General features: G+C 43.6%; 3 protein-coding genes across 19 annotated transcripts in view; 2 read left to right on the top strand and 1 right to left on the bottom strand.

The window, feature by feature from the left end:
* Positions 1–7,303, top strand: part of PXK (PX domain containing serine/threonine kinase like) — an 81,781-nt gene extending 74,478 nt beyond the window's left edge. For 7 of the 11 annotated variants that reach the window (XM_055557517.1, XM_055557516.1, XM_055557514.1 and 4 more), the window contains one exon: positions 6,007–7,303. In XM_055557517.1, coding sequence (XP_055413492.1) covers positions 6,007–6,218 — 212 coding nt within the window. In that variant the 3' untranslated portion in view covers positions 6,219–7,303. Of the gene's footprint in view, positions 1–722; positions 732–1,883; positions 1,922–4,749; positions 4,775–6,006 lie in introns of all 11 variants that reach the window. The other 4 variants (XM_055557526.1, XM_055557525.1, XM_055557523.1 and 1 more) reach the window with 3 other exon arrangements.
* A 353-nt stretch (positions 7,304–7,656) lies between these two features.
* Positions 7,657–13,105, bottom strand: PDHB (pyruvate dehydrogenase E1 subunit beta). The gene is made up of 10 exons (XM_055557527.1): positions 13,002–13,105; positions 12,863–12,916; positions 11,178–11,285; positions 11,017–11,079; positions 10,878–10,913; positions 10,433–10,718; positions 9,912–10,022; positions 9,479–9,570; positions 8,479–8,620; positions 7,657–8,192 (listed from the first exon to the last, which is right to left on the bottom strand). The coding sequence occupies exons 1-10, from the start codon at positions 13,041–13,043 to the stop codon at positions 8,047–8,049; spliced, it is 1,080 nt and encodes a 359-aa protein (XP_055413502.1). The 5' UTR covers positions 13,044–13,105; the 3' UTR covers positions 7,657–8,046.
* Positions 13,106–13,202: 97 nt separating this feature from the next.
* KCTD6 (potassium channel tetramerization domain containing 6) overlaps positions 13,203–27,898 on the top strand; it is a 49,620-nt gene continuing 34,924 nt past the window's right edge. For 3 of the 7 annotated variants that reach the window (XM_055557533.1, XM_055557528.1, XM_055557529.1), the window contains exons 1-3: positions 13,203–13,385; positions 15,256–15,452; positions 22,403–22,485. In XM_055557533.1, the coding sequence (XP_055413508.1) occupies positions 22,430–22,485 (56 nt within the window). In that variant the 5' untranslated portion in view covers positions 13,203–13,385; positions 15,256–15,452; positions 22,403–22,429. The remainder of the gene's footprint in view (positions 13,386–15,255; positions 15,453–22,402; positions 22,486–27,898) is intronic. The other 4 variants (XM_055557534.1, XM_055557532.1, XM_055557530.1 and 1 more) reach the window with 2 other exon arrangements.

Below are 27,898 nucleotides of genomic sequence, written 5' to 3'. Positions count from 1 at the left end.
AGAGAATTTAGCCCTTCTTGCTTGCAGTTTATCATTTTTAAGCAATAATTTTGAAGAGGGAGAGCTGGCAGTTCGTAGAAGGCTGGTCTGTGAGAGTGACTGAAAAGAGGGAAGTTTCATGTGTGCAGGACTGGAGGAGGAGGCAAAGTGGGGCCTTGTGGGCACAGAAAGACTGAGAACTTGAGTAACAGGAAGGAAGGTTTAGGATAAATAAGACACAAGCTATGATGTGTAAAATAAGCTGCCAGGATATACTGTACAACACAGGGCATATAGCCAAAATTTTATAATAACTGTAAGTGGAGTATAGCCTTTAAAAATTCTGAATCACTATATTGTACTCCTGTAACTTATATAATATTGTACATCAACTATACTTCAGTAAAACAAATAAATAAGGTACAAAAAAAGGGAGAAATTCTTTTAGAATGTTGCAGCTCCCAGGATTTATCTAGCCACATCAAAGTCTGAAACCCACTCCAGGCTCAAAATAGACATCTGTGGCCCTAAAAATTGCCTTTTTCTCAAAACCACATAAAGCAGTTTCCATCTGGGGGATGACCAGGTCTGTCTGTGGTGCTTCTCTACACAATGTGTTGGTTCTGCTTTGCTGCCTGCCTGAGCCCTCCTCCCTGCCTCCAAGCCCAGTGTATGAGCTCCTTTCCTGGGACCTCAGTTGCTGGAGTGTGGTGGGCAGGCAGTGGCCCCAGCATCCTCCTGAGCTGCCCCAGGTCAGTGGTCAGCCTGCTGCACTCCACATGGGCCTCTGACCGGCCCCTTCTCAGAGGAAGGGATTCTCCTTCAGGCGGAGGAGCAGGTTGGTTCATTCAGAACTCAGGGATTCACTGTCAGGCAAAAGGCTATCTTTCACAATTAACCTGGAATCTAGTCAGTTAAAAGGAGACAGGAAAAAAAATGTGTCCTGTTTTTTTTTTTTTTGGCATGATATTTGGTCCCCTGGCAGTGAAAGTGTCAAGTCTTAATGCCTGGACTGCCAGGGAATTCTTCCCCAACCCCCTTTATAAAAATAGTTTTCTAGTCTTAAGTAGATGCTGATGCTGAAGCCAAAACTCCGGCCACCTGATGCAAAGAACTGACTTACTGGAAAAGACCCTGATGCTGGGGAAGACTAAGGGCAAGAGGAGAAGGGGGCAGCAGAGGATAAGATGGTTAGATAACGTCACCGACTCAGTGGACATGAATTTGAGCAAACTCAAGAGGATGGTGAAGGACAGGAAAGCCTGGTGTGCTGCAGTCCATGGGGTCACAAAGAGTTGGACATGACTTAGTAACTGAACCACGAGCAAGTCTTAAGTAAGCTACTTCTGCTCACTGCCCTGTTTAGCCTCTGGATCTAAGCACCTTCAGGGAAGGGGCCCCATGTTCCTGCCTAGGTTAGACTTCCCCATGCTTTTGCTCTTTCCAGCTTTAAAAAGACACATCTCTATTTTAGACTGTAGAAGACTTGTGTGGAAAAGTGATCAGTTCTCATTGTTCTCCCTTCTTCATAAACTGGTCTTATTTAGTAATAGAACTAGGTTCACTCCCAGGACCCATTCCACTTTTCAGGGGAGATAAAACCATGATGGGTCTTCTGAATAGCACCTAACTGGTTCAGGAGAAAGAAAAAGAATGAAGAGGAAAGTGACTCATCGGTTACTCTGTTAGTATTAATATGTTTGCCATGTTCTTAAGAGGATCACTGTCGTATTTACAAACCGTGCTTCTTGTGATTCACTTAAATATACCCTAGTTTGCAATGAGAATAATCAGCATGTGATTCAGACTAATATTTTATTGTCTCTATTTGATTAAATGACACTAAATAATGACACTGAATAATGACTTGTGTCCCCCCCCCTCTCTCTCTTTGCTATTTTCAGTAGAGCATGCACCATTTTGAACGTGAATTTTCGGTAAAGTAAGCTATACTGATTTTTCTAACTTTAAAGATGCTCTGTTTCTGTCTGTGAAATGGGACAGTGTGTCTAGATCACTGAAGTGGTGAACAAACAGGAAAGCTGATTGGAGACGATTTCCTTGTCTGGATATTTAAATGAAATACAGCATCTTTAAAAGGCGCCCCAGTGACTTCATTTACATTCATTTCACTTTCATCATGACCTTCAAAATTTTCATTTTCCACTCTGATTTTAGTTTTAAAATACAGCCCTAAAACCTACACATCAACTGCATGGCATTTTGGTATTTTAATTTTGGAAGCCAGCATCTCACAGTCCTGACGAAAGGGAAAGGACGTTGGGCAATTGCATTCCTGGTCACAGGGGAAACCACTTACTGGCTTTATAACTGATATTAGGGAAAACAGTTCTTTTTTAAGCATCCTTAATAATAATTGTGACATGAATACAGCCTCCCCATCTTTCTGAGGCAAAAGCAAAGGCAGTTTCAAACAGCTGGGGGCTGCCTGCCTCGGGGGTCGCTGGCCTCCAATTCCCTCTGAGGGTCGCTGGTAGGTCTGGTGTTGGTCTGAAGGCCAGGTGGTCTCCCCTCCTGAGTGTGGGGACCACGAAGGAACCCAGACCCGCAGGCAGGAGTTGACTGCCCACTGTCAAAGTTGGCCCAGGGAAAGGGACTCTCAGAGCTCCTTTTGACACGGCTGGGGAAGGTGTTTCTACCTGGATCTGACCTATGATCTTGCTGCAACAGTCTGGCCTGTTTCAGGGCCACTGCCGGGCTGCCAGGCTCCCGTTGGGGTACTGGGGAGGGTGGAACAGTTAACTCTCGGGGTTTTTGTCTAAGAGAAGGTGAGATTGGACAGATCATGACTGACCTGGTTATCACTGTAGATAAGCTGTTTTTGAGCGTTCCTCCACCTTGAGTGTTGGAGGCCAACATTTTTGAAAGCTAGATCCAGTTGGCAGTCAGTCTACTTTGGAATATGGTGGTGTCCGCTACCTGGGGATGGGGCTTTAGGGGAAGCCTCTGGAGGGGCACTCACTCACATCTGGGGAGTAGGGGAGCTCAGGCATCAGGCAGTTGTCCCAGATTCGTCACAGGCCCAAGAGTCAACTCTGAATTTGGATGCTGGTAACATTCCCCCCCCGCTCCCACATTATTAGCCGTGTGTTACAGCTTAAGTTCCAGTGAACCTTTAAAGGAATTTTGTGGACCATAGAAGAGGCAAAAAAAGAAAAACTAAAAAAGGACAAAAAAAATCGATGGGACCTGTAATTAGACTGAGAGTCCCTGTGGTGTGTGTTTTTGCCTCCTCCAAGGTCAAGTGTTGACCTTGACCTTCAGACCTGGATCTCCCTGCCCCCCGTCCCCAACCTTCCTGAGGCTTCTGAGCTGCTCCTGGGCCTGATCCTATGTATAGAGATCTGCCCTGGTTGTTGCAGGCCCAGTGAGGAGAGGCGGACCTCATGGGACACAGAGCCCTTTACGATTGGTCTGGCCCTCTGTGAGAGCACCTCTGGTGACCTTATTTTTTTCCCTTTGGATGAGCAGACTCTCCTTGCACAGCCCCCAGCAGCACAGGTTACCCTGTGGCACTTTGGACAGTGGATTTATTTATGCTACCTACATATTCAAAGCAACTCATTTAGACAGTTTTAGCCTTTACTTGGGAGAAGGCAATGGCAACCCACTCCAGTACTCTTGCCTGGAAAATCCCATGGGCGGAGGAGCCTGGTGGGCTGCAGTCCATGGGGTCGCTAAGAGTCGGACACGACTGAGCGACTTCACTTTCACTTTTCACTTTCATGCACTGGAGAAGGGAATGGCAACCCACCCCAGTATTCTTGCCTGGAGAATCCCAGGGACAAGGGAGCCTGGTGGGCTGCCATCTATGGAGTCGCACAGAGTCAGACACGACTGAAGTGACTTAGCAGCAGCAGCAGCAGCAGCAGCCTTTACTTGGACAATGAGGGTCCGTTTCCTGAGCACCACCCTGTCCCCAAACTGTGGTAGTGAATGTGCACTTCTGAGTGCCAGGTAGTATTGAGGCCACAGTCGAGGGTTGGTTCCGCATGAGGGCCGAGCAGGTTAGTTCTGTGCCAAGATGGCAGCCTGTACCAAGTCTAGTCCCTGAGGCCCATCTCTAGCCTCCCAGAGTCCTGGGCTGGAAGGGTAGCTGGTCTCTGGATAGTCAGTTCCATGCCTTTAGTGGGACCAAGTGCTGTTGCAGCCCTGTCTTCTGGTCTGTAACCCATCCTGACTCTTCTGCCGGGGTCAAAGCCCAGAGCTGGGAGGCAGAAATGCTGGCGCTCATTCCGGTACATGTTGGGCCCTCCAGGTCAAGTCCAATTCCACTGCCCTTTTCTGGCCATTGGCTCAGAGTGCTGGGGAGGGGCACTGGGAGGGTATTGTTGGCATCCACTCAGTCCTCTGGGCTCTGCAGTTGAGTTCCAAGAGGCTTCAGAGGCCATCTCCCCTCCTGGTATTTCAACGGTCACTTTCCAGGAACACCCTTCAGAGGAACGCTTATATGACACACCAGTTTTCCCTGCTCTTCTCATCTCCACAGCCATGTCAGGTTGCAAGTCCTTTTTTATCTCTGTAACCCTGTAACACCAGGCGGGGAGCATCTTCCCATAATCCACCCTGGCATACAACATAATAGAACTTCATTAGTTGTCATTGTCTAGAACCAGTGAAAATGATGTTTTGTTCATCTGTCTGTGTTCACTCTTTATTTGTATTGCCATATTATTATTTGAGAATTTCAAGAACTCCAGAGCATGAGTGTGTGTATCTGTGTGATTCTTTAATTTCAGCTGCCTTTAGGTTTGGGTAAAAGATGTAAAGGAAGGTAAGTGGTTTTCTATGAAATACTTTAACCATGGCCTCTCACAGTTGGTAAACAAAGGTTGCTCTTGCTGCAGTATGTTATTGACGGTCCTGAACACCCATCCATATAAAGTCAAGTTGTGGTGGGTATGTTCTCCTGTTGCCACCACAGCTGGGGAGGCGGTGGGGGAGCCATCCAGCAGACTGTCTTGCTGGGGTGGCCCTAGGATAGGGCCGAGGGTGAGGCTAGGAACAGAGAGGTGCGGCCACAGGGAGCTGCCGGTTCACAGGGAATGGGGCAACTCGCTGTAGCACAGGCAAGTTCTTTGAAGCAAGGCCTTTTTTGATCCGAGTGTTTATTTTGTTCGAAGAGGACGAAATTCATTTGTTGATTTAAAAGTATACAATTCAAGTGCACAATGTCTGTGTGCCTGGAAGGAAGCTAAGAGAAGTTTCAGATACCTGTTCAGTTTCCTTTTCCTTGCCCACCAGGGTAGAGCCCGCCATTCCAGTATCCCCCAACACTTCAGCAAAGATGTAGGGTTAGTGCATTTCTGTCTTGTAGGGTTGGCTCCCAGTGGATACAAGGGTGTTTGAGGAAGATGCCTCCTTGAGAGTGCCATTGTGGGAGAAAGTCCTCTCTCCCTTGCTGAGCATTGCTGACAATTATCAGCATTTTATATTTCTTTCAGGCAACCTAGTATATTCAAGACAGATGGGAAAAAAAAAAAAAAAGACCCTGAGGAGCCCATAACCCAGCAGACAGTGGTTCCTTGCTGAGAATCCTCATTTGTCATTTCATGTTAAATCACATCCTTCAAATACTGTGTGTTTTGCAGCAGCTGAAGAACTGTTCATCCCTTTCTAGTAATCGATATTTTAGGTAGCCCAGCTGTGCATACAGATGTCTGTCTTTCATTGCTAGGTCAGGAGTAGGTGGAGCTGCCTGGAACCTGGAAAATGTAGGGAAGGGAACCTTTCTTTTGGGATCCTTTTTAAAATCTGGAAATTCATCTATGCAGAGAATGTTACTGTGTAGTTTTATGTAATCTGTGATATTTGTTTAGTCTTTTCTCACATGAGTGTTAACTTGGGAGAAATGGCAACTTCAAAAAAATCACACAGTACAAAGTATCTCGGCCCCTCCGGGGGAAAATGTTTGCAGTCTTCCCCAAGTCCTTTCTGCCAAGGACTGAGCAGTAGCACGTGTGCAGGGTGCGTGCAGAAATACCGACTGTCCCTTCTCCTCCACAGGGATGTCCGCGTTACCTCCACCTCCTCCACCTCCGCCTCCACCAGCAGCAGCTCCCTCACCTCCTGCGAGCACAGAGGCGCCCTCACAGTTTCCACCCCAGGCTGTGAATGGCGTGAGCCGAGGGGCCTTACTCAGCTCCATCCAGAATTTCCAAAAAGGAACTTTGAGGAAAGCCGAAACCTGTGATCATAGCGCTCCTAAGATTGGCTAAAGCATCGTGTTTACACTCGGAGGGAAAAGTTCTTTTTTTTTTTTTTTTTTCCTTTCACCTCCACCCCCTGAAGTACCCTCCTTCTGGATGAATAATTGCTGAGCCAGTACAGCCACATATGGCTTTGCAGATGCTCACATAAGGGGCTTTTCAAGAGAGAAACACAGTCTTCAAATAGAATGAAGTCAGGCTGGCATTGCTGCCTTAAGAAATATTTTGCTCCTTGGTTACTATTGGAATCTGGTTCACCCTCTTTTGGTGGGCAGCAGCATATCAGAATCAGTTATTTCCACCAACTGAAGGAAATGGACAAAAAACAAAAACGATGACAATATTCAGTCACCAAGGTGAATGGCCTTGGTGTTACAATCCCTCCCATCCCACCAGACAGCTCCTAGAACTGTTCCTCTCATAATTTCTCTATTCTAAAGCATTTTCTGGTTATTTCTTAGATAAAACTGTTTTTTGCTACCTTTAATTACATCTTAGACATTAACACCATAGCCCAAAGCATAGTGATGTCGCTGAGAGTCAGAGAAGCAACCGAGTTCTTCATTTCCCCCTCAAGTAGAAGGTGAAAGTTCGCAACATCCTCTCAAGTTCAATCAGGAACTCCACTGTGGTTACAGAACTCAGGGCTGCTACAGGAACTACTCTAGGCTCTTCATTCCTTTTAGTTAGTACGTGTTGAACAGACAAAAAAATGTTAACATCAGGAAAAGCTCTTGCCAATTCAAGGATCTTCTTAATCCTTAGCATTTAAGTCAAGTTTGGGGTTTGTGGGGGGTCATTATTACAAGTAAATTTGGCATCTATAGAAATCAGTTCTGATTTTTAAAGATTTATCCAAATATACCATCTTTTTAACATTACTCATTTATTAGAAAGATCCTTTATCCTATGATTTGCTTAAACCCTTAAATAAATTGCACTTTAAAGGATTATAAGTAATCCATCTAAAAAAATCAAGTTATACCCATCAGTGTTGGTTACTATGCAGAGAGAATGTCATTGTGTATAGTTTCATGTGATCTGTGATAAATGTTCAGCTGTATTTTTTATTAAAATAAACTGTGTCAAGAAAATGTGTTGTTTTAGCTTGGCTAGATATTTTAATGGGAAGTTTTTGTACCACTTATGTGCTTCTGTAACTAACTTACATCTATCTTTTCCATCTCAACTTCTGAGGAGAGCAGTGTATGGCAGAATATTATGTTTTTCGGCAGTGGGAAAAACACCTGACATGGATCTTGGTTTAACTTTGAAGAGAACCTACTGGAATTAGGCATCTGAAGAGTCGGTGGGCAAGTTCCTGTTGTAAGTAAGTGATGCAGGTTTAGGAGATTAGCATTTAGTTCCCGATGGCACTAATTTCTTAACAGAATTCTAGGACTTCTATGCCACATTTATTATCTCAAGAATATAAAAATACCATTAGTCATAGTTAGGAATTCCTTTATTCCTTATCAAAACAATCTTAACAGTAAATGTAGATTAAATGCTTTTATTTTTTACATATAAGTTATCCTTTTTTGGATATATCTTTCATCAGGACTCTGCCACATTTACACCATGTTCTTCCAGTGAGAGGGTAAAATTGCACATGAATCTTATTCAAAGAACATGGTACTGTAACAGACCACAAAAATATGGAACTTAGGAGAGTGGAAAGTTTTACCACAAACACATTTAAACTTCTTCCCAGTAAAAAAAATCTGTTGTTGCTTCAGAGATAACTTTATGAATTAAAAGGTCTTATGGGATAATCCAGATGAAGAGTCAGCAAGTATCTTAAGTGAATCCCAATGACCTGAACTTCAAGTCCAAACTAGATATTTAGTGTTTTCTTTATTGCAAATATGATGTCCTTAACCTGAGGTACAGAGTTGTCTTCTAGAATCTTTGCATAAGGCATAGGCACATCGGCACCAGTGACACGAACTGCAGGAGCATCCAGGAAATTGAACGCGGGGCCTAAGAAGGAAGGAGGTGCAAGTCAGAGAGGCAAGGAAAACCAGCTGAGCACCACCACCTCAGCACAGAAGGTATGGCTGCCCCCAGAAGGGAAGTCTGAAATCTATGCTAATTACAAAGAATTGTTTATGGTTTTGCTTTTTTTAATTACCCAAAGGAAAAATAGCAAGCTGACAAGTTGAAAATTTCAAGTCATTTGATCATCCCTAGCTTTTGCTTGTTTTGTCCTGTAATAAACAGTGTTTATTACAGCTTAACTCTTCTGGAATCAGTGTCTCTGAAATACCTTCCATGATCCTGGCACAGATTTCAGCTCCTACTCCGAACTGTGGCCAGCCTCCTTCCACGGTTACAAGGTGATTGGTCTTCATGACACTGGCTTCTATTGTTTCAATGTCCATGGGCCTGATGGTTCGCAAATTTATCACCTAGACAGAAAATACAGTAAATAGCTTTATAGAGCCACTGCCTCACAAATACATTTTATCCCCATAAAGCCACTTCCCTTATGTGTGTGTTCTCAGTTGCACAGTTGTGTCTGAGTCTTGACAACCCCGTGTACTGTAGCCTGCCAGGCTCCTCTGTCTGTGGGATTTCCCAGGCAAGAATACTGGAGTGGGTTGCCATTTGCTACTCCAGAGGATCTTCCTGACCCAGGAATGAAACCTGCATTTCCCGTCAATCTTTGAGTCTAGGGAAATCTTACTATGTCAAAAGGGGAACTAATTAAAACTTTATCTCTACTACAAGCAGCTCTGTTCACTTACAGAACTCACTTGTCCTCCCTTGGCTTTAACTTCCTCCTCATCAAAATAGTAACTAACACGTGACTGCTTACCAAGTACCAGACACTACAACAAGTATAATTCCACAACCACCCTGATGGGACAGTAAATGTATTATCCTCATTTTATGGCTGATGACACTGAGATTTATTAAAGTACATATATAACTTGCTCAAGCATAACCAGCAAGTGGTATCTCCTGGATATCAAAGGGTTAGACTCAATGACTACTAAGTTTTCCATTCTCCCAACCTCCAGCTCTAAGTTTGGATCTTAAACTTGATAAAACAGATACCAAAAAGATCCAGACACTAGGGTGGTAAAAAGCTAGGTGTTTAAAAACCAAGTAGGTTCCCACCGTTAAGTTGAGACAGAACTAAATGACAAAGCAAGATTTTATATCTAATTAACCTGTTACAGAATTCAAACTCATCTTTCTGGGTCTCTTTAAATTTAAAGGGATCTTTCTGAGTCTTTAAGAACATGTGCATGTCCACTTACCTCACATTCAATTCCCTCTTTAGACAGCACTGTTGCAGCTTCTAAGCAGTGGCCCACAGGTCTTGAATGAGCAACTATAGTTACGTGTGTTCCTGAAACAAAGTTGTCACAGATCAGAGGTCAGGTTGAAACCAAACACACTGTCCTTCTCTGTAGCCAGCTGTGGTTCTTGTTCATTTGTAAAATCTTAAACTCAACTTCATTCCAGTGAGATGAGGAACGTGACAGCCTTCCTGGAAATGAAGTACAAATCCACTAGGCTCGGATTTAGAAAAGCACAAATATGCAGTGCAGTCAGGGCATAACACAGTTTAAACTCATCCTATAATTTCCTAGTCAAAGTAAAGGCCAGTAACTTCTAGATCGAGTCTGATCAACATAACAGAAGGAGCAGAGTGCTAGTACTGTTCAAGTGTATACTGATTTCACTTACCTTGCCTTTCTATTTTGGCTTTTCCAATAGGGATCAGAAAATCTTTTGACTGAGCTTCTGAAGGAAGTTCAAAAGGTACTCCGTACATCAATTCATTCTCCAGCACCACCACTACAATATATAAATATTTAAACCAGTGTAACCACATGACTAAGAATATCTATAAACACAATCTATTCATTCTGTGAGATGTTTCACTGTGCTGATTAGGAAGCATCATAGTGTCCCGTAGCCTTATGGATGGCTTAGATACAAACATCTATAGTCTGGTCAATCCTGATTTTACCTCTGGGGTTAAATCAGTGTTATAGGTGTGTAGTAAATTTCTCTCATACCTAATTGGCCCCCATATAGTCATAGATAAGAAAAACACTATTTTTTCCCCTATGTTTATGACATCTGAGATCTCTAACATATGTCTATGCCTAACTTTAATGGTCTTTAATGGTTCCTTCCATGCAGATATTTCATTTTAGTACTTTAATGTTCAAAAGAGATGCACGACACACCCCTCTACTGACCTGGGTTGTTATCCCGAATGGCTGATTTAATAAGCCCTTTTGCATCCTCTGAACTCCAGGGGCTGACCACCTTTAAGCCTGGGCAATGCCCATACCAGGCAGCAAAACACTGTGAGTGCTGGGCAGCTACACCTGCTGAGGCGCCATTGGGCCCCCTGAAGACTATGGGCACAGACTGAAGGCCCCCTGACATGTAGTACGTCTTGGCAGCTGAGTTTATGACCTGGTCGATGGCTTGCATAGAGAAATTGAAGGTCATGAATTCACAAATGGGCCGTAACCCAGCCTGTCAAATCAAAAATGTTGAAAAGATGTTGAAAAGACTGGAAAACATCAGTTTAGAGTGGCAAATAACTACTTTGCCCCCCCAACACTCAAGCAATGATTTTAAAAGGTCTTGTTAAAAGAAACTCTTTGGTTGAGATTCACAAAGAAGACTACATACCATAGCGGCACCTACAGCAATTCCAGCAAAGCCCATCTAGAAAGTAAAATGTGAATATAAGTTAAAACCCACAAAAATTAGAGTAGTATCCTTTAACAGACGTGCCCCTCCAAGGTCTGCTTCCTGATGGAAAGCTTACCTCAGATATGGGAGTATCTATGATCCTCTTATCTCCATATTTCTTCCACAGGCCTCGACTAACCTATAATTAAGCAATGACCCATTACTTCTAATTGTACTGGGGGCAAATGACCACCTCAATTCTGTATAGTGGTTTTTTTTTTTTTTTTTCTTACTTACCTTATATGCCCCATCGTACTGGGCAACTTCTTCCCCAAGGAGAAATACCTTCTCATCTCTTTCCAGCTCCTCATCCATGCCTTGATTTATGGCCTCACGAACTGTCACCTGTCACAGACATGGGAAAGCAGTCAATAAACTACAGGATTACTTAGGATACTACTGAGATTCTCTCTTGACCTAGGCTGCCCACAGCACACGATACAAAAACCATCAGTAAAACAGGCTTCTCTTTAAAAGTTCAAAGAATTTAAAAAGTAACATTTCTATTGCTCATTGCCAGTCTATGATTAGATGTATGAATGAAAAGAATACTAAACACTTCTGTTTTTAATATTTACTGGCTGCACTGGGTTTTAGTTGCACATACAGGATCTTCCCGTTGTGTCACGCGGGATCTTTCATCGTGGCTTACCGACTCGGCAGTTGCCATACAAGCTCAGTAGTAGTGGTGCACAGGCTCCATTTCCCATGTGGGATTTTGGTTCCCTCAACAGGGATTGAACCCACGTCCCCTGCATTGCAGGGTGGGTTCTTAACCACTGGACCAGCAGGGAAGTCCCCTTTTTCTTAATGACTACCTGATCTTGAGAAATCTGCTTGCTGGCCAGACCAGTTCACAGGTGCTTTCCTAAGTAGAGAGTATACTGGATAATTTTATTTCCACATTTGGTATACTGTGGGGCAGAGAACAGTCAAGGAAGCCTAAGTAATACTACATATGGAGCACTAACTAAGTGCCAGACACTGCCAAACACTTTGCCTTCAGGATCTAGGAATTACTCAACTATAAAGGTTGGTAGAATCCTCCAGTAACAAAAATGAGAAAAGAGGGAAATTCCTCATAAACTTGAACACAGAATTACCATATAATCCAACAATTCCAACTTCTAGATTTTATACCCCAAAGAACTGAAAGCGGGGACTCAGATAATTGCACATCAATGTTCACAGCACCATTATTCAAAATCCAACAGGTGGAAACAACTTAGGTGTCCATCAATGGTGAGTGGGTAAGAAAAGGTGGTATATGCCTACAACGGAATACTATTCAGCCTTAAAAACGAATGAAATTCTGACACATGCTCCGACATGGATGAACCTTGAAAACTTGGTAAGTGAAAGAAGTCAGACCTATAAGGAAAAATATTAAATGATTCCATTTATAGGCCATCCCTGCTGCTGCTGCTGCTAAGTCGCTTCAGATGTGTCCGACCCTGTGCGACCCCACAGACAGCAGCCCATCAGGCTCCTCTGTCCCTGGGATTCTCCAGGCAAGAATACTGGAGTGGGTGGCCATTTCCTTCTCCAATAGGCCATCCCTAGAATACATGAATTCATCATCACAGAAAGTGCCGAGGGGTTAGAGGTCACCAGGGGCTAAGGGAGAGTTACTGTTCAGTAAGTACAGTTTCTGTTTGGGACGATGATAAAGTTCTGGTGGTGAACGGACGACATGCTAAATGCACTTAGCGCCACTGAATATACAGTTTAAAATAGTAAATTTTGTTATATATTTTACCACAAAAAAAATTTTAAGGGGAGGTGAGGGAAGAAGTGTCAAGTCTTGTTCCCTCAGATCGGCCACTTGATTCCATTAAGCCTCGCGTGGGTGACATGCGACCCCAGCCTCTGCCCTGGGACCAGGGGCCCCTCCCGGCCCGACTAGCGTCCGGGCCAGTTACCTGCAGTGCAGCCGGCGCGGTCCGGTGGAACCGCCTCCTCAGCAGCCCGGAGACCTGGCAGGGAGAGAGAGAAGACGCTCAGAGGGGAACAGAGTGGGCAGGAGTCGCGCAGGGTCATAGCAAGGGAGCCGTTGCCTACCTGCTCAAGGGGTCTCCGCACCAACACAGCAACCACCGCCATCTTGACCGTGTCCTCTAGCCGCTGCCGAATGACAGCACAGCAGGGCCGCGGACGAGTCGGACCCCGCTCCCCCGCCGGCGCGGGCCAATGGCAGGGCACGACGCCTGCGTGCCCCGCCTCCCGCAGCGCGTCATGGGCCGAGGGGGCGGGCCTATGGGCGTGTGGGTTGTCCCAGTCTGCCGCGGCCGGAAAACAACTAGGGAGCGCAGGCGGTTGCTGGCGCTCGGGGTGCAGCCCCGGAGCGCGTCTCTCAGTGTTGGTATTTTGGACGCGGGGACCGAAAGTCAGACGCTGAGGAGCGTAACTCGAGGCCGTGAAAACTGCAGACACAGAAACGCTTTGGTACGAAGCAGCACTTTATACATAATCTGGTGACTGGGTATTTACAGTCTGACAAGTTACCCTGGAAACACTGTGTTTTGGTTCCTTAGAATGTGAACTGGAGCTAGCTTTCATGTGTGCCAGGCATTATGTTAAGTGCTTTATGGCTCACTTTATTCTCATAGGAACCCTTTCAGGTAATTAGTGTTAGTATTATTAGCTCTATTTCTCAGATGGGTTGAGTGAATGAAGTAGGGGTTGGTTAAAGGAGCCAGAATTTGACTTTACGACTCCTGACTGTAAAAGGTAGTCTTTCCCCACTGCTTCGAAAAGCGGAATTTGGGGTCCCTACCTGGGAGGGAGTTACAATAACCTGCATTTAGAGAGGGCCTATCACCTGAGAAGAGGGCATCCGAGAATGAGATGGCTGGATGGTGTCACCCATACAATGGACATGAGCTTGGGCAAAGTTTTGGGAGATGGTAAGGGACAGGGAGGCTTGCTGTGCTGCAGTCCGTGGGGTCACAAAGAGTCGGACACGCCTAGTGACAGAACATAACCTGACTAGGGAAGCCTCTGGAAGCTTTATCTCATTGGTCTCATTTCGACTTGGGGATGAGGGGAACGGGTCAGGTAGGACCTCTGGGGACTCCCCCAGTCCTCACTCTTATCCAGGACATTTCAGAAATTTCTGTGAGGTCTGCTAGCTGCCGATGGTCTGCAACCTGAGAATCTGGGTTTACTCTAAGGGCCCCGAGAAGCCAGTGCAGCAGGGAGAGACTAGGTCACAGGAATCTGGTTGCTGAGTGTTGAGTGAGAGGAGAGGGGAGAGGGCAGAAGCATGGAGACCCCAGGGAGTCTTTGGTAGAGAGAACTGGAATAGAGGACAGCTTCAGCATGAAGAGGAAGTGACAGGTTTAAGATCTGTTTGGGACTGGAATCAATAGGGTTGCCATGAGGGAAGGGGAAGAGTTGAGGAAGATTTGGGTTTTCTTTGTTTTTGTTGTTGGATGGGTAGGGGAAGGGAGGTGACTAGATGTAGGTGAGAGGTAAGACTATTCTGAATAAGCTGTATTTAGACAACTGGATCATACTCAGGTTGACTGTTTGGAGCCTGGAGCTAGAGGCTGGGTAGTGCTGCTGCTGCTGCTGCTAAGTTGCTTCAGTCGTGTCCCACTCTGTGCGACCCCATAGACGGCAGCCCACCAGGCTCCCCGTCCCTGGGATTCTCCAGGCAAGAACACTGGAGTGGGTTGTCATTTCCTTCTCCAATGCATGAAAGTGAAAAGTGAAAGTGAAGTTGCTCAGTCGTATCCGACTCCTAGCGACCCCATGGACTGCAGCCTACCAGGCCCCTCCATCCCTGGGATTTTCCAGGCAAGAGTACTGGAGTGGGGTGCCATTGCCTGAGAGAGAAATTTGGACACAGCTGCTTGGGCATGGCTTTTAGTCTCTGGGCTTTTGCTTCATCATTTTTAAAATGGAAAATTTGTCTCTAAGATGTGAAGTCAAGACGTTCTGTCTTCCTCACCTGACACCATTGCTTAGTCCTTTCAGTCTGTGGACTGAAATAAAAACACACAACGTGAGAGCTGTGAGCTTTGTTTTATTTGGGGACTTAATGAGGACTGTACCCCAGGAGACTGCTCTCAGATAGTGCATAGTGATTTGGAGAAGGGTATGCAGGCTGGCACACATCTGGGTAGAAGGTTACTGCTAGTCATGAGTAGATATTTTAGTTAATGATTTTTAGTGCTTTTCCAGGTATGGTGAGATGCAAGAAATTGGGTTCATAAGCTTTTCTCCTGAAATTATCTGAAGGCCTGTTTTACCAGGTTTTCTCAGAGCTTGGAGTGCCTCATTTTCAGTCTTTGTCCTGAATTCTTTTCAGGGTATGTTGATGGTCAGCAGTGGCAGTGGCTAATAACTCAACTGTTGTAGAGCAGAATGGCAAGCAACGGTTTTTACTTGTCAAGTCCTTGACAGGAAACCAGTACTTCTCTGGCAGCCACACAGCATCCTCGGGAATAGCCTCAAATTTGAGATATCACCCCTCACTGGTTCCTGGGTTCTGCTTAGAACAAAAATGTAAGTCAGTTCTCTTGCCTGTCTCACCTCTCCCACCGTCCAGCACTAAAAGATTTCAGAATTAAAATTACAAAGCAAAAGGAGGTATTAAGGTAAGGGAAGAAAGGCCTAAAGAGAAACCAAAAATATGGACTGTGATGTAGACAGAGGACAGTATTCTTGGACTTTATTTACATAGAGATCCTAAAAAGCCAGGAATCCTGAGACTGTGTAGCTAGCCTGGCCACTTGAGTCAGAATGGCAGTAGCAACTCCAGAGGACTCAGCTGGCCTCAGGTGAGAATTTCCTTTAAAATAATGACTGCAAACAGTTCAGACACATTGAATATCTTTATCTGTATATATACATTCCTTTCAAACTCTATAAATGGCCAGTTTGGGAAAACCCAGCACAATTTTATGTTTTGGAGTAAAAAGCACAAAAGTTGGAAGTGCTAAAGTGTAAATCCATAATCTTTTTAAAGAGAATCTACATTCATAGGTTCACTGAATTTTACAGAAAAGGATTGGAAAGTGTAAGTTGGCTAACCACTTCACTCTTGCAATTAAATCTTTCCAAAGTTCCAGGAACATTTGTCCTCCAGTATCTTTGGGTTGTCACTCATCAGAAAGTCCTTCATCCAAAGTTTCAATCTCCACAGGGTTCCACAATTATTATTATTATTTTGGTCATTGCAATCAGGGTTTATTAAAGATTTTTCCCTCCATCTTTTTAGCTATAACTTAAACACATTAAAATGCACATTTCTACCACCTCAGAAAGTTCGCTCATGTCTCCTTCTAAGTAATTCTCCACTCAGTTCAACAGGCAACCACTGATGTGATTTCCATCATCATATTTCCATTGGCCTGTTTTAGAACTTGAAACAAATGGAGTTATATTTGTTTATATATATAATTATATTTGTTATATACCTTGTGCTCTTGTGTTTGGCTTCTTTAGCTTAGCAAATGTTACTGAAATTGATTCATTCATGTTAAATCTTAGTGCTTTACTCCTCTTTTTATTCTCATAACTTTTTCTTTTGGGAGATCTTAAGACCCACAAGAAGTAGAAAAATACGAAGAGTGTACAAGAGTTTTCCTGTACCTTCCTTCCAGCTTTGCTCAGTGGTAATATTTTATATTGTTTGTTGTTATTGTTCTGTCACTAATTCATGTCTGACTTTTTTGTGACCCCATGGACTATAGTCCTACCAGGCTCATCGGTCCATGGGATTTCCCAGGCAAGAATACTGGAGTGGGTTGCATTTCCTTCTTCAGGGGATCTTCCTGACCCAGGGATTGAACCTAAATCTCCTGCTTTGCAGGCACTTTCTTCACTGCTGAGCCACCGAGCAACCAACTCCAGTCTTGCCTGGGAAATGCCATGGACAAAGGAGCCTGACTGGCTACAGTCCATGGGGGTCACAAAAAAACTGGACATGACTTAGCAACTGAACAACAACAAAAATATTTTATGTACTATAGCTTGTTGTTGAAACCCAGAATGAACATTGGTACAATACTAGTTAGCTAGACACAAACTAACATTGGTACAATACTAGTTAGCTAGACACTAACATTGGTATGATACTAGTTAGGTAGACACTCTATTCTGCTTTCACCTGTTTTTATATGCATTCTTATGTGTGTGCGTGTGTGTGAATAGTACTACAAAACTTTATCATCTGTACAAATTTATGTAGCCACCAGCACAATCAAAGTACAGAATCGTTTCATCACTGTAGAGAAACTCCCTCTGCAGACGCACGTAGACACCTTCTCCCACCCCTAACTCCACTGTTCTCTTCTTAACCACTTTAGTTTATTATTTCAGGAATGTTTTTTACATGTAATCATGCAATATGTAATTCTTTGAGATTGACTATACTTACTCACCCTAATGCCCTGGGGACCCGTGTATCAACATTTCATTCTTTTTTATTGCTGAGTAGCTGTATGGCTTTGTCGGTTTATCCATTCATCCACTGAAGGACTTCTGAGTTGTGATCATTTTTAGTTATTTCCAGTATAGCTGCTGTGAACATTGATTTACAGGTTTTTATGTGAACTTAAATTTTCATTTCTTTGGGTATCCAGAAGTATGATTGCCTGTTAAGTGTATGTTTAACTTTTAAAAAATTGCCAAACTTTTTCCAGAGTGGCTGTACCATTTTAGGTTTCCTCCAGCAATGTATGAGAAATACAGTTGCTCTGGGATCCTTCCCAGCACTTGATATTATCAATAATTTTTATTTAGGCATTCTAATCAATGTGTAATGGTGGCCCTTGTGATTTTAATTTGCATTTCCCTAGTATTTAATGATACCGAACACCTTTTAAAATCCAGCATCTCACATGATATATCCTGCATATAAATTAAATAAGCAGGGTGACAATGTACAGCCTTGACGTACTCCTTTCCTAATTTTGAACCTGTCCATTGTTCCATGTTCAGTTCAAACTGTTGCTTCTTGACCCACATACAAGTTTCTCAAGAGGCAGGAAAGGTAGTCTGGTACTCACATCTCTAAGAATTTTTCAGTTTGTTGTGATCCCCACAGTCAAAGACTTTAGTGTAGTCAGTGAAGCAGAAGTAGATGTTTTTTTGGAACTCCCTTGCTTTTTCCATGATCCAGTGAATGTTGGCAATTTGATCTCTGTTTCCTTTGCCTCTTCAAAACCCAGCTTGTACATCTGGAAGTTCTTCGTTGATGTTCTACTGAAGCCTAGCTTGGAGGATTTTGAGTATTACCTTGCTACCATGTGAAATGAGTGCAGTTGTGCGCTAGTTTGAACATTTTTTGGCATTGCTTTTCTTTGGGATTGGAATGAAAACTGACCTTTTCTGGTCCTGTGGCCATTGATAAGTTTTCCAAATTTGCTGACATATTGAGTGCAGCACTTTAACCGCATCATCTTTTAGGATTTTAAATAGCTCAGTTGGAATTCCATCATCTCCACTAGCTTTGTTCATGCTTCCTAAGGTCCACTTGACTTCACATTCCAGGATGTCTGCGTCTAGGTGAGTGACATCATCATCGTGGTTCAGTCAGTTCAGTTCAGTTCAGTCGCTTAGTCATGTCTGACTCTTTGCGACCCCATGGACTGCAGCACTCCAGGCTTCCCTGTCCATCACCAACTCCTGGAGCTTACTCAAACTCCTGTCCATTGAGTCAGTGATGCCATCCAGCCATCTCATCCTCTCATCCCTCTGTCATCCCCTTCTCCTCCCGTCTTCAGTTTTTCCCAGTATCAGGGTCTTTTCTGGTGAGTCAGTTCTTTGCATCAGGTGGCCAGAGTATTGGAGTTTCAGCATCAGTCCTTCCAATGAATATTCAGGACTGATTTCCTTTAGGATAGACTGGTTGGATCTCCTTGCAGTCCAAGGGACTCTCAAGAGTCTTCTCCAACACCACAGTTCAAAAGCATCAATTCTTTGGCCTTCAGCCTTCTTTATAGTCCAGCTCTCACATCCATACATGACTACTGGAAAAACCACAGCTTTGACTAGACGGACCTTTGTTGGCGAAGTAATGTCTCTGCTTTTTAATATGCTGTCTAGGTTGGTCATAGCTTTTCTTCCAAGGAGCAAGCATCTTTTAATTTCATGGCTGCAGTTACCATCTGCAGTGATTTTGGAACCCAAAAAAATAGTCTCACTGTTTCCATTGTTTCCCCATCTTGGTTATCTAGGTCATTAAGACTTTTTTGTATAGTTCTTCTGTGTATTCTTGCCACCTCTTCTTAATCTCTTTTTCTGCTTCTGTTAGATCCTTACTATTTTTGTCCTTTACTTTACACATCCTTTCATGGAATGTTCCCTTGATATCTCCAATTTTCTTGAAGAGATATCTAGTCTTACCCATTCCGTTGTCTTCTTGTAATTCTTTGCATTGTTCACTTAAGAAGGCTTTCTTATCTCTTCTTGCTAATCTCTGGAACTCTGCATTCAGTTGGATATATTTTTACCTTTCTCCCTTGCTTTTTGTTTCTCTTCTTTCTTCAGCTATTTGTAAAGTCTCCTCAGACAATCACTTTGTTTTCTTGCATTTCTTTTTATTTGGGTTGGTTTTGGCCACTGCCTCGGGTACAATATTACAAACCTCTTTCCATGGTTCTTCAGGCACTCTGTCTACCATATCTAATCTCTTGAATCCATTTGTTACCTCCCCACTATATAATGTTAAAGGATTTGATTTAGGTCATACCTGAATAGCCTAGTGGTTTTCTCTACTTTCTTCAATTTAAGCCTAAATTCTGCAATAAGGAACTCATGATCTGAGCTACAGTCAGCTCTAGGTCTTATTTTTACTGACCTTATAGAGCTTCTTCATCTTTGGCTGCAAAGAATATAATCAGTCTGATTTTAGTATTGACCATCTGGTGATGTCCATGTGTAGAGTCGTCTCTTGTTTTGTTGGAAGAGGGTGTTTGCTATGACCAGCGTGTTCTCTTGACAAAACTCTCTGTTAGCCTTTGTCATGCTTCATTTTGTACTCCAAGGCCAAACTTGCCTGTTACTCCAGGTATCTCTTGACTTTTTACTTTGCATTCCAATCCCCTATAATGAAAAGGACATCTTTCTTTGGTGTTAGTTCTAGAAGGCCTTGTAGATCTTCACAGAACCATTTGACTTCAGCTTCTTTGGCATCAGTGTTTGGGGCATAGACTTTTGTTTACTGTGACATTGAATGGTTTGCCTTGTAAATGAGCTGAGATCATTCTGTCATTTTTGAAATTGCACCCAAATACTGCCTTTCAGACTCTCTTGTTGACTGTGAGGGCTACTCCATTTCTTTAAGGGATTCTTGCCCACGGTAGTAGATTATAATGGTCATCTTGAATTAAATTTAAACATTCTTGTCCATATTAGTTCACTGATTCCTAAGATGTCACTGTTCACTCTTGCCATCTCCTGTTTGACCACATCCAATTTACCTTGATTCATGGACGTAACATTGCAGGGTCCTATGCAATATTGTTCTTTACAGCATCAGATTTTACTTTCACCACCAGAAAGTAGAAGTGTTAGTCGTTTAGTCGTGTCCTTCTCTTTGTGATCCTATGAACTGTAGCCTGCCAGACTCCTCTGTCCATGGTATTCTCCCGGCAAGAATACTGGAGTGGATTGCCTTCTCAGTGGCTCTTCCTGACCTAGGGATTGAACCCGGGTCTCCTGCGTTGCAGGCAGATTCTTCATTGTCTTAGCCACCAGGAAAGCCAGACACATCTACAATTGAGCATCATTTCCACTTTGGCCAAGCTGTTGTATTCTTTCTAGAGCTATTAATATTTGCCTCTGCTCTTCCTCAATAGCATATTGGACACCTTCCGATCTGGGAGGGCTCATCTTCCAATGTCATATCTTTTCCCTTTCATGGGTCACAGCCTTGTCGTAGTGAAGGCCACTGTGCTACTCAGTGAAACTATGAGTTATGCTGTGCAGGGCCACCTAAGATGGACGGGGCATAGTGAAAAGTTGAGAAAAGGTGCTCCACTGGACGAGGAAACGGCAACCCACTCAAGTATTCCTGCCTAGAGAACCCCATGGGCAATATGAAAAGAAATTACAACCAACTAAAAGTAACTGCATGCGTGTGCAGCTGGGGCAAAATATGAACAGTAAGATACAAAAAGACCAAAACACAACCCGTTTCTGTATTCTTAACTGGAAAATCCCATGGCCAGAGGAGCCTGGCGGGCTATTGTGCATGGGGTTGCTAAAGAGTCAGATACAACTTGGCAGCTAAAGACAACTGCCACTTCTGCGGTGCCGGGAACGAAAGCAGGGTACCATGCGTGATCCCTGCACACAGTACCTCCAAGGGTGTGGGCAGAATCCCTTAACCACCCCCCTCTATCTTTGCGCCATTTAAGGAGCCACCTCACAATTCTCCCTTGGGGAGGGGGGACGAGCAAGAGCACCAGTCACTTGTTGTCAGTCCCTTGTGCTGTGGCCCGAGTCCCCATAAAGCTTTACCCAAATTCCTTGTCTGGCCTCTTATCTATTTCTGTTGATTAAAGAGTCCAAGGATCCTGACCGTTGTTTTGAGTGGTGAAGTGGGACTCTTCTGTCCCATTGGTCTCTGTGTTTATCCCCCTTTCAGTCTTACACTGTCTTAGTTACTCCTGCTGTGAGGTAATTTTTAAAATCAAGTAATGTGAGTGTTCCAACATTTCTTTTTCAAAGTTGTTTTTTTAACAATCAGCTTATCTGAAGCTACCAAAAAAAATGTTGATAGAATTTTTATTGGAATAGTGCTGAATCTGTAGAACATTTTAAAAAGAGCTAGTATCCTATTTATTTCAGTCTTTGATTTTTTTTATCAGCCTTTTGTAGTTTTCAGCATGCACATCTTACACATACTTTATTTCTGTCCTTTTTAGGCCATTGTAAATGTTATTTTTAATAATTTTGGTTCCTAGGAACTTTCCTGGTGGCTCAGTGGTTGAGAATCTGCCTGCCAATGCAGGGGATGCGGGTTCAGTCCCCTATCTGGAAAAATGCCGCATGCTTCTGGGTAACTGAGCCCGAGCGCCACAGCTGTGAGCCCAGGCACTGCAACTTCTGAAGGCTGTGCGCCCTGGAGCCCATGCTCTGCACAAGAGAACCCACCACGATGCAGTTCGAGACTAGAGTAGCCCCTGCTTGCCACAACTAGAGAAATCCTGCATGCAGCAATCAAGGCCCAGCACAGCTAAAAATGAACAAATTTTAAAAACTTTATATTTTTAGGTTTTTGGTAGTTTACTCCTAGTATGTAGAAATGCGGTTGATTTTCAGGTGTGGACGTGATATTCTGCAACTTGGCTAAACTCATTTGTTGTTTCCAGAAGAAGCTTGTTTTGTATGTTGCATGGGATTGTCTGCTTAGACAATTACGTTTGTGAAAGAGACAATTTTTTTCTATCTTTCTAAATTTTGCCTTTTGTTTCTTTTTCTTCCCTTTTTTGCTGCCATTCTAGTACCCATGTTGAATAGGAGTGGTGAGAATGGACATCTTCACCTTGTTCCCCATATTAGAGGAAAAGCATTCACTCTTTGACCAGTAAGTGTGACGTTTGTTTAACGTTTTTGTATGGATGCTTATTCAGGCCAAGGAAGTTCCCTCTGTTTCTCAGTTGCTGAGTCCTTTAATCATGAATGGCCATTGCATTTTTGTCAAATATTTTCTCTGCATCAATTTACTAATATATAATCATTTGATTTTTCTTCCTTAGTTTGTTAACATTGTGGATTATGTTGATTACAGCAATGTTGCATTACTGGTATACACCGTACTGGGTCATGGTGAGATATACGTAAAGACACACATGCGCACGCATATATATTGCTGGCTTTTGATTTGCTAGTCTTTTGTGGAATTTTATGTGTATGTTTATGGAAGATTTCTTGTGTTGTCTGATTTTGGTATCAGTGTCATGGTGGCCTGCCTCACATGGAGTTGGGAAGTGTTCCCTCCTCTTCTGCTTTCTGAAGGAGGTTGTATAGAATTGGTTTTATTTCTTCCTTAAATGTTTGGTAGAATTTATATTTGAAACTGTCCAGAGATTTCTTTCTCATGGAGCTTTTGACTACAAAATCTGTTTCTCTAATGATACAGAGTTATTCAGGCTATCTATTTATTCTTGGGTAAATGTTAGATGCTGTTATTTTTCAAGGACCAAGTCCAGTTGATGAAGGTTGCCGAATTTATATATGTTAATGTGTTCACAAAATTCACTTTTATGTTCTGTAGGGTTTGTAGTGATATCCTCCTTTTCATTCCTGAAATTGGTAACCTGTGTCTCTCTTCCTTATTTGTTTGTCAGTCTGGCTAGAGAATATTCATATTTTACATTTTTGCAGGTAATCAGATGATTTGGATTTCCACCTGCCTGCTGTGGGCTGTGGTTCCAAAGTCAGCTCAGTTTTTAAAGTTCCAAATTTTTAAAAACATTTTTATTATTTCCTTCTTTTTGGCTGCACTGGGTCTTTGTTGCTACACGCGGGCTTCTCGTCGCATTGGCTTGTCTTGCTGCAGAGCATGAGTGCAGGCTCAGTGGTTGTGGCTCAAGGGCTTACTTCAGTTCAGTTCAGTCGCTCAGTTGTGTCCGACTCTTTGCGACCCCATGAATCGCAGCACGCCAGGCCTCCCTGTCCATCACCAACTCCCGGAGTTCACTCAGACTCACGTCCAGCGAGTCAGTGATGCCATCCAGCCATCTCATCCTCTGTCGTCCCCTTCTCCTCCTGACCCCAATCCCTCCCAGCATCAGAGTCTTTTCCAGTGAGTCAACTCTTCGCATGAGGTGGCCAAAGTACTGGAGTTTCAGCTTTAGCATCATTCCTTCCAAAGAAATCCCAGGGCTGATCTCCTTCAGAATGGACTGGTTGGATCTCCTTGCAGTCCAAGGGACTCTCAAGAGTCTTCTCCAACACCACAGTTCAAAAGCATCAATTCTTTGGCGCTCAGCTTTCTTCACAGTCCAACTCTCACATCCATACATGACCACTGGAAAAACCATAGCCTTGACTAGACGAACCTTTGTTGGCAAAGTAATGTCTCTGCTTTTCAACATGCTATCTGGGTTGTTCATAACTTTTCTTCCAAGGAGTAAGCGTCTTTTAATTTCATGGCTGCAGTCACCATCTGCAGTGATTTTAGAGCCCCCCAAAATAAAGTCTGACACTGTTTCCACTCTTTCCCCATCTATTTGCCATGAAGTGATGGGACCAGATGCCATGATCTTTGTTTTCTGAATGTTGAGCTTTAAGCCAACTTTTTCACTCTCCACTTTCACTTTCATCAAGAGGCTTTTTAGTTCCTCTTCACTTTCTGCCATAAGGGTGGTGTCATCTGCATATCTGAGGTGATTGATATTTCTCCCGGCAATCTTGATTCCAGCTTGTGCTTCTTCCAGCCCAGCGTTTCTCATGATGTACTCTGCATAGAAATTAAATAAGCAGGGTGACAATATACAGCCTTGATGTACTCCTTTTCCTATTTGGAACCAGTCTGTTGTTCCATGTTCAGTTCTAACTTTTGCTTCCTGACCTGCATACAGGTTTCTCAAGAGGCAGGTCAGGTGGTCTGGTATTCCCATCTCTTTCAGAATTTTCCACAGTTTATTGTGATCCACACAGTCAAAGGCTTTGGCATAGTCAATAAAGCGGAAATAGATGATTTTCTGGAACTCTCTTGCTTTTTTTGACGATCGAGTGGATGTTGGCAATTTGATCTCTGGTTCCTCTGCCTTTTCTAAAACCAGCTTGAACATGTGGAAGTTCACAGTTCATGTACTGCTGAAGCCTGGCTTGGAGAATTTTGAGCATTACTTTACTAGCGTGTGAGATGAGTGCAATTGTGCGGTAGTTTGAGCATTCTTTGGCATTGCCTTTCTTTGGGATTGGAATGAAAACTGACCTTTTCCAGTCCTGTGGCCACTGCTGAGTTTTCCAAATTTGCTGGCATATTGAGTGCAGCACTTTCACAGCATCATCTTTCAGGATTTGAAAGAGCTCAACTGGAATTCCATCACCTCCACTAGCTTTGTTTGTAGTGATGCTTCCTAAGGCCCACTTGACTTCACATTCCAGGATGTCTGGCTCTAGGTGAGTGATCACACCATCGTGATTATCTGGGTCGTGAAGATCTTTTTTGTATGGTTCTTCTGTGTATTCTTGCCACCTCTTCTTAATATCTTCTGCTTCTGTTAGGTCCATCCCATTTCTGTCCTTTATTGAGCCCATCTTTGCATGAAATGTTCCCTTGGTATCTGTAATTTCTTGAAGAGACCTCTAGTCTTTCCCATTCTGTTGTTTTCCTCTATTTCTTTGCACTGATCACTGAGGAAGGCTTTCTTATCTCTCCTTGCTATTGTTTGGAACTCTGCATTCAGATGTTTATATCTTTCCTTTTCTCCTTTGCTTTTTGCTTCTCTTCTTTTCAAGGCTATTTGTAAGGCCTCCCCAGACAGCCATTTTGCTTTTTTGCATTTCTTTTCCATGGGGATGGTTTTGATCCCTGTCTCCTGTACAATGTCACGAACCTCTGTCCATAGTTCATGTTGGATTAGGCCATGAACCATGTTGGATTAGGCCCTCCCCTAATGACTTCATTGTACCTTCATTACCTCTTTAAAGGCCATCTCCAACTGCTGTGACATTCTGTGATACTGAGGGTTATGACTTCAGTATAGGAACTTGATGGGGATACAAGTCCGCCAATAACAGTGCGGCTTTAGTTCGTCTGCTCTGTTGTTCACTGCTTACTGCTGTTTCTGCATCTGGACCAAGGAGGACAGAAGAGAAACAGCAATGGTATTCTCTCCCTGCTCTTGGAATCCCAGCTCCTCTGCTTAGAGACAGATTTCCCGCCCTCCCCCCACCCTTAGAGTGTTAAGCTGGAGAAGGCAATGGCACCCCACTCCAGTACTTTTGCCTAGAAAATCCCATGGACGGAGGAGCCTAGTAGGCTGCAGTCCATGGGGTCGCTAGAGTCAGACGCAACTGAGCGATTTCACTTTCACTTTTCACTTTCATGCATTGGAGAAGGAAATGGCAACCCGCTCCAGTGTTCTTGCCTGGAGAATCCCAGGGACGGGAAGCCTGGTGGGCTGCCGTCTATGGGGTCACACAGAGTCGGACACGACTAAAGTGACGCAGCAGCAGCAGAGTGTTAAGCATCTGACCACCCACTGCTGCCACCAGCACTAAGGTATTGCATGCAGGCTAGGGCAGGAAACAGAGAAAAGAAAACCAAAATTGAATGGAATAGTCTCCCGATGCCCCCACCCCCCCAGATCAGAAAGAAAGGGCTTCTCTTGGAACTCTTTCTGTCTGCACCCGATGAAAACTTCAGAGTTTTGAGCAAGTGCCTTTGAATTTAGGCCAGGCAATGCTGAAGGGAGAAAACCGAACTCCCCACCATGGACTTTTATGGACTTTTGAATTCTGGTCTTTTTTCTGGTTCACCTGCTACCATTTGCTTTCCACCATCCCTGGGTCATTGCTCTCCACGTTGAAAGGGTCTGTAGTTGCAGTTAGTATGATAGCTAGGGCAGAGTGTGTTTATCTTTCCTTGAATCCTCACCATGTACTTTGGCATATGTGTTAAGTTTTCTTAAAAAAAAGATATATGTATATATATTTATTTATTTTATTTACTTACTTGGCTGCACCAGATCTTGTTGCGGCACATGGGATCCAGTTCCCTGACCAGGAGTTGAACCCAGGCTCCCTGCATTGTGAGCAAGGAGCCTTAGCTACCGAAACTGTGCATTGTAAATTGTGTTCAGTATTGTTGTGTTGATTTCCAGATGTAAATTCCAATAAAGAGTATCTGAAAGTGGCTTTTCCCCTACAGCTTTGCTGATACTCATAAGTACACGTTTCTACATTGACATCGGTATTAAAGGTCCACAGGCAGGAGCAGGCATCCCAGCGCTGCCACTCACCTTGAGCTCATTGCTTGTGGCATCTGTACATCATCTCTCATCTGTAAAATGAGTGTCTTGAGTCTACTTGGGCCACTATAACAAAATATGGTAGACATGGTAACTTAAAAAACAACAGAAATTTTTTTTTCAAATTTCTGAAGACTGGCAAGTCCTAGATCAGGGTGTCAGCAGATGTGGTATCTGGTGAGACGCTGCATCCGGGTTCATAGCTGTCCATTTTATCAGTGTCTTCGATAGCAGAAGGCATGAGGCAGCTCTCCAGGGTCTTCTTTTATTTAAAATAAGGGCACTGATCCCATTTATGAGGGCTTTGCTTTGGGAGCTAATCACCTCCCAAAGATTTCATCTCTAAATATATCACATTGGGGATTAGATTTCAATGTATGTATTTTCTTGGGGGGGTGCAATACGTTCAGTTTATTGCAGTGGAGATAGTAGTGCCTACCGTTTAAGACTGAGGGGCAGGCGAGTTCCCCAGTTCTCTCTCTACAGCACTGGAGGACGTCTCTGGGTTCGTGGGCAGCTGGCAGGCCCACGAATATCTGTAGGCCTGAGGCCTCAGAGAGATATTGGTCATGTCCAGCAGAGCAAGTAGTGACTCAGCTGGTTTATCTACAGCTTGTTTCCCTTAGTGGGGAAAAGGGTTAGTCTGACCAAATATAGTTCAGTATGTGGTAAAAACCCACATAGTCAGAGATGCTCAGTAGGTCTATAAATTGATCAATCAGTATATAATGTAAATAAAGGAACATAATGTGTCATATATTGCATTTAAGTGTGTAGAGAAAAAGAGAGGCCTAGCTAGCATTGAATCTCTACTTCGTTTTTACCACATACTGAATTGTATTTTCCCTGGAGAATTTCATGCATGGAGGAGGCTGGCGGGTTACAGTTCATGGGGTCTAAAGAGTCAGACACAACTGCCGGGGTCCAGCCCCGGCTGATCCAGGGTATTCGAAGCGGGGACGGCGTCGGCGAGGGTAAGGATACGATAGCTTCAATTAGATATTAATTAAAGAT

This window comes from Bubalus kerabau, chromosome 20, assembly GCF_029407905.1.
Source record: "Bubalus kerabau isolate K-KA32 ecotype Philippines breed swamp buffalo chromosome 20, PCC_UOA_SB_1v2, whole genome shotgun sequence".
In the NCBI taxonomy this organism is placed as follows: Eukaryota; Metazoa; Chordata; class Mammalia; order Artiodactyla; family Bovidae; genus Bubalus; species Bubalus kerabau.
Note: the sequence above shows the minus strand (reverse complement) of the source record. Positions and strands in the feature narration are given on the sequence as shown.

Bases quoted from the DNA above. Each gene is read 5' to 3' on its own strand.
- PDHB (XM_055557527.1), bottom strand. From the start codon at position 13,043: ATGGCGGTGGTTGCTGTGTTGGTGCGGAGACCCCTTGAGCAG. The intron at 10,719-10,877 runs GTATGTAGTCTT...TTGATTTGACAG, and splicing joins TTGCTGTAGGTGCCGCTATG to GCTGGGTTACGGCCCATTTG. The intron at 8,193-8,478 runs GTATTTCAGAGA...CTTCCTTCTTAG, and splicing joins CTGTGCCAGGATCATGGAAG to GCCCCGCGTTCAATTTCCTG.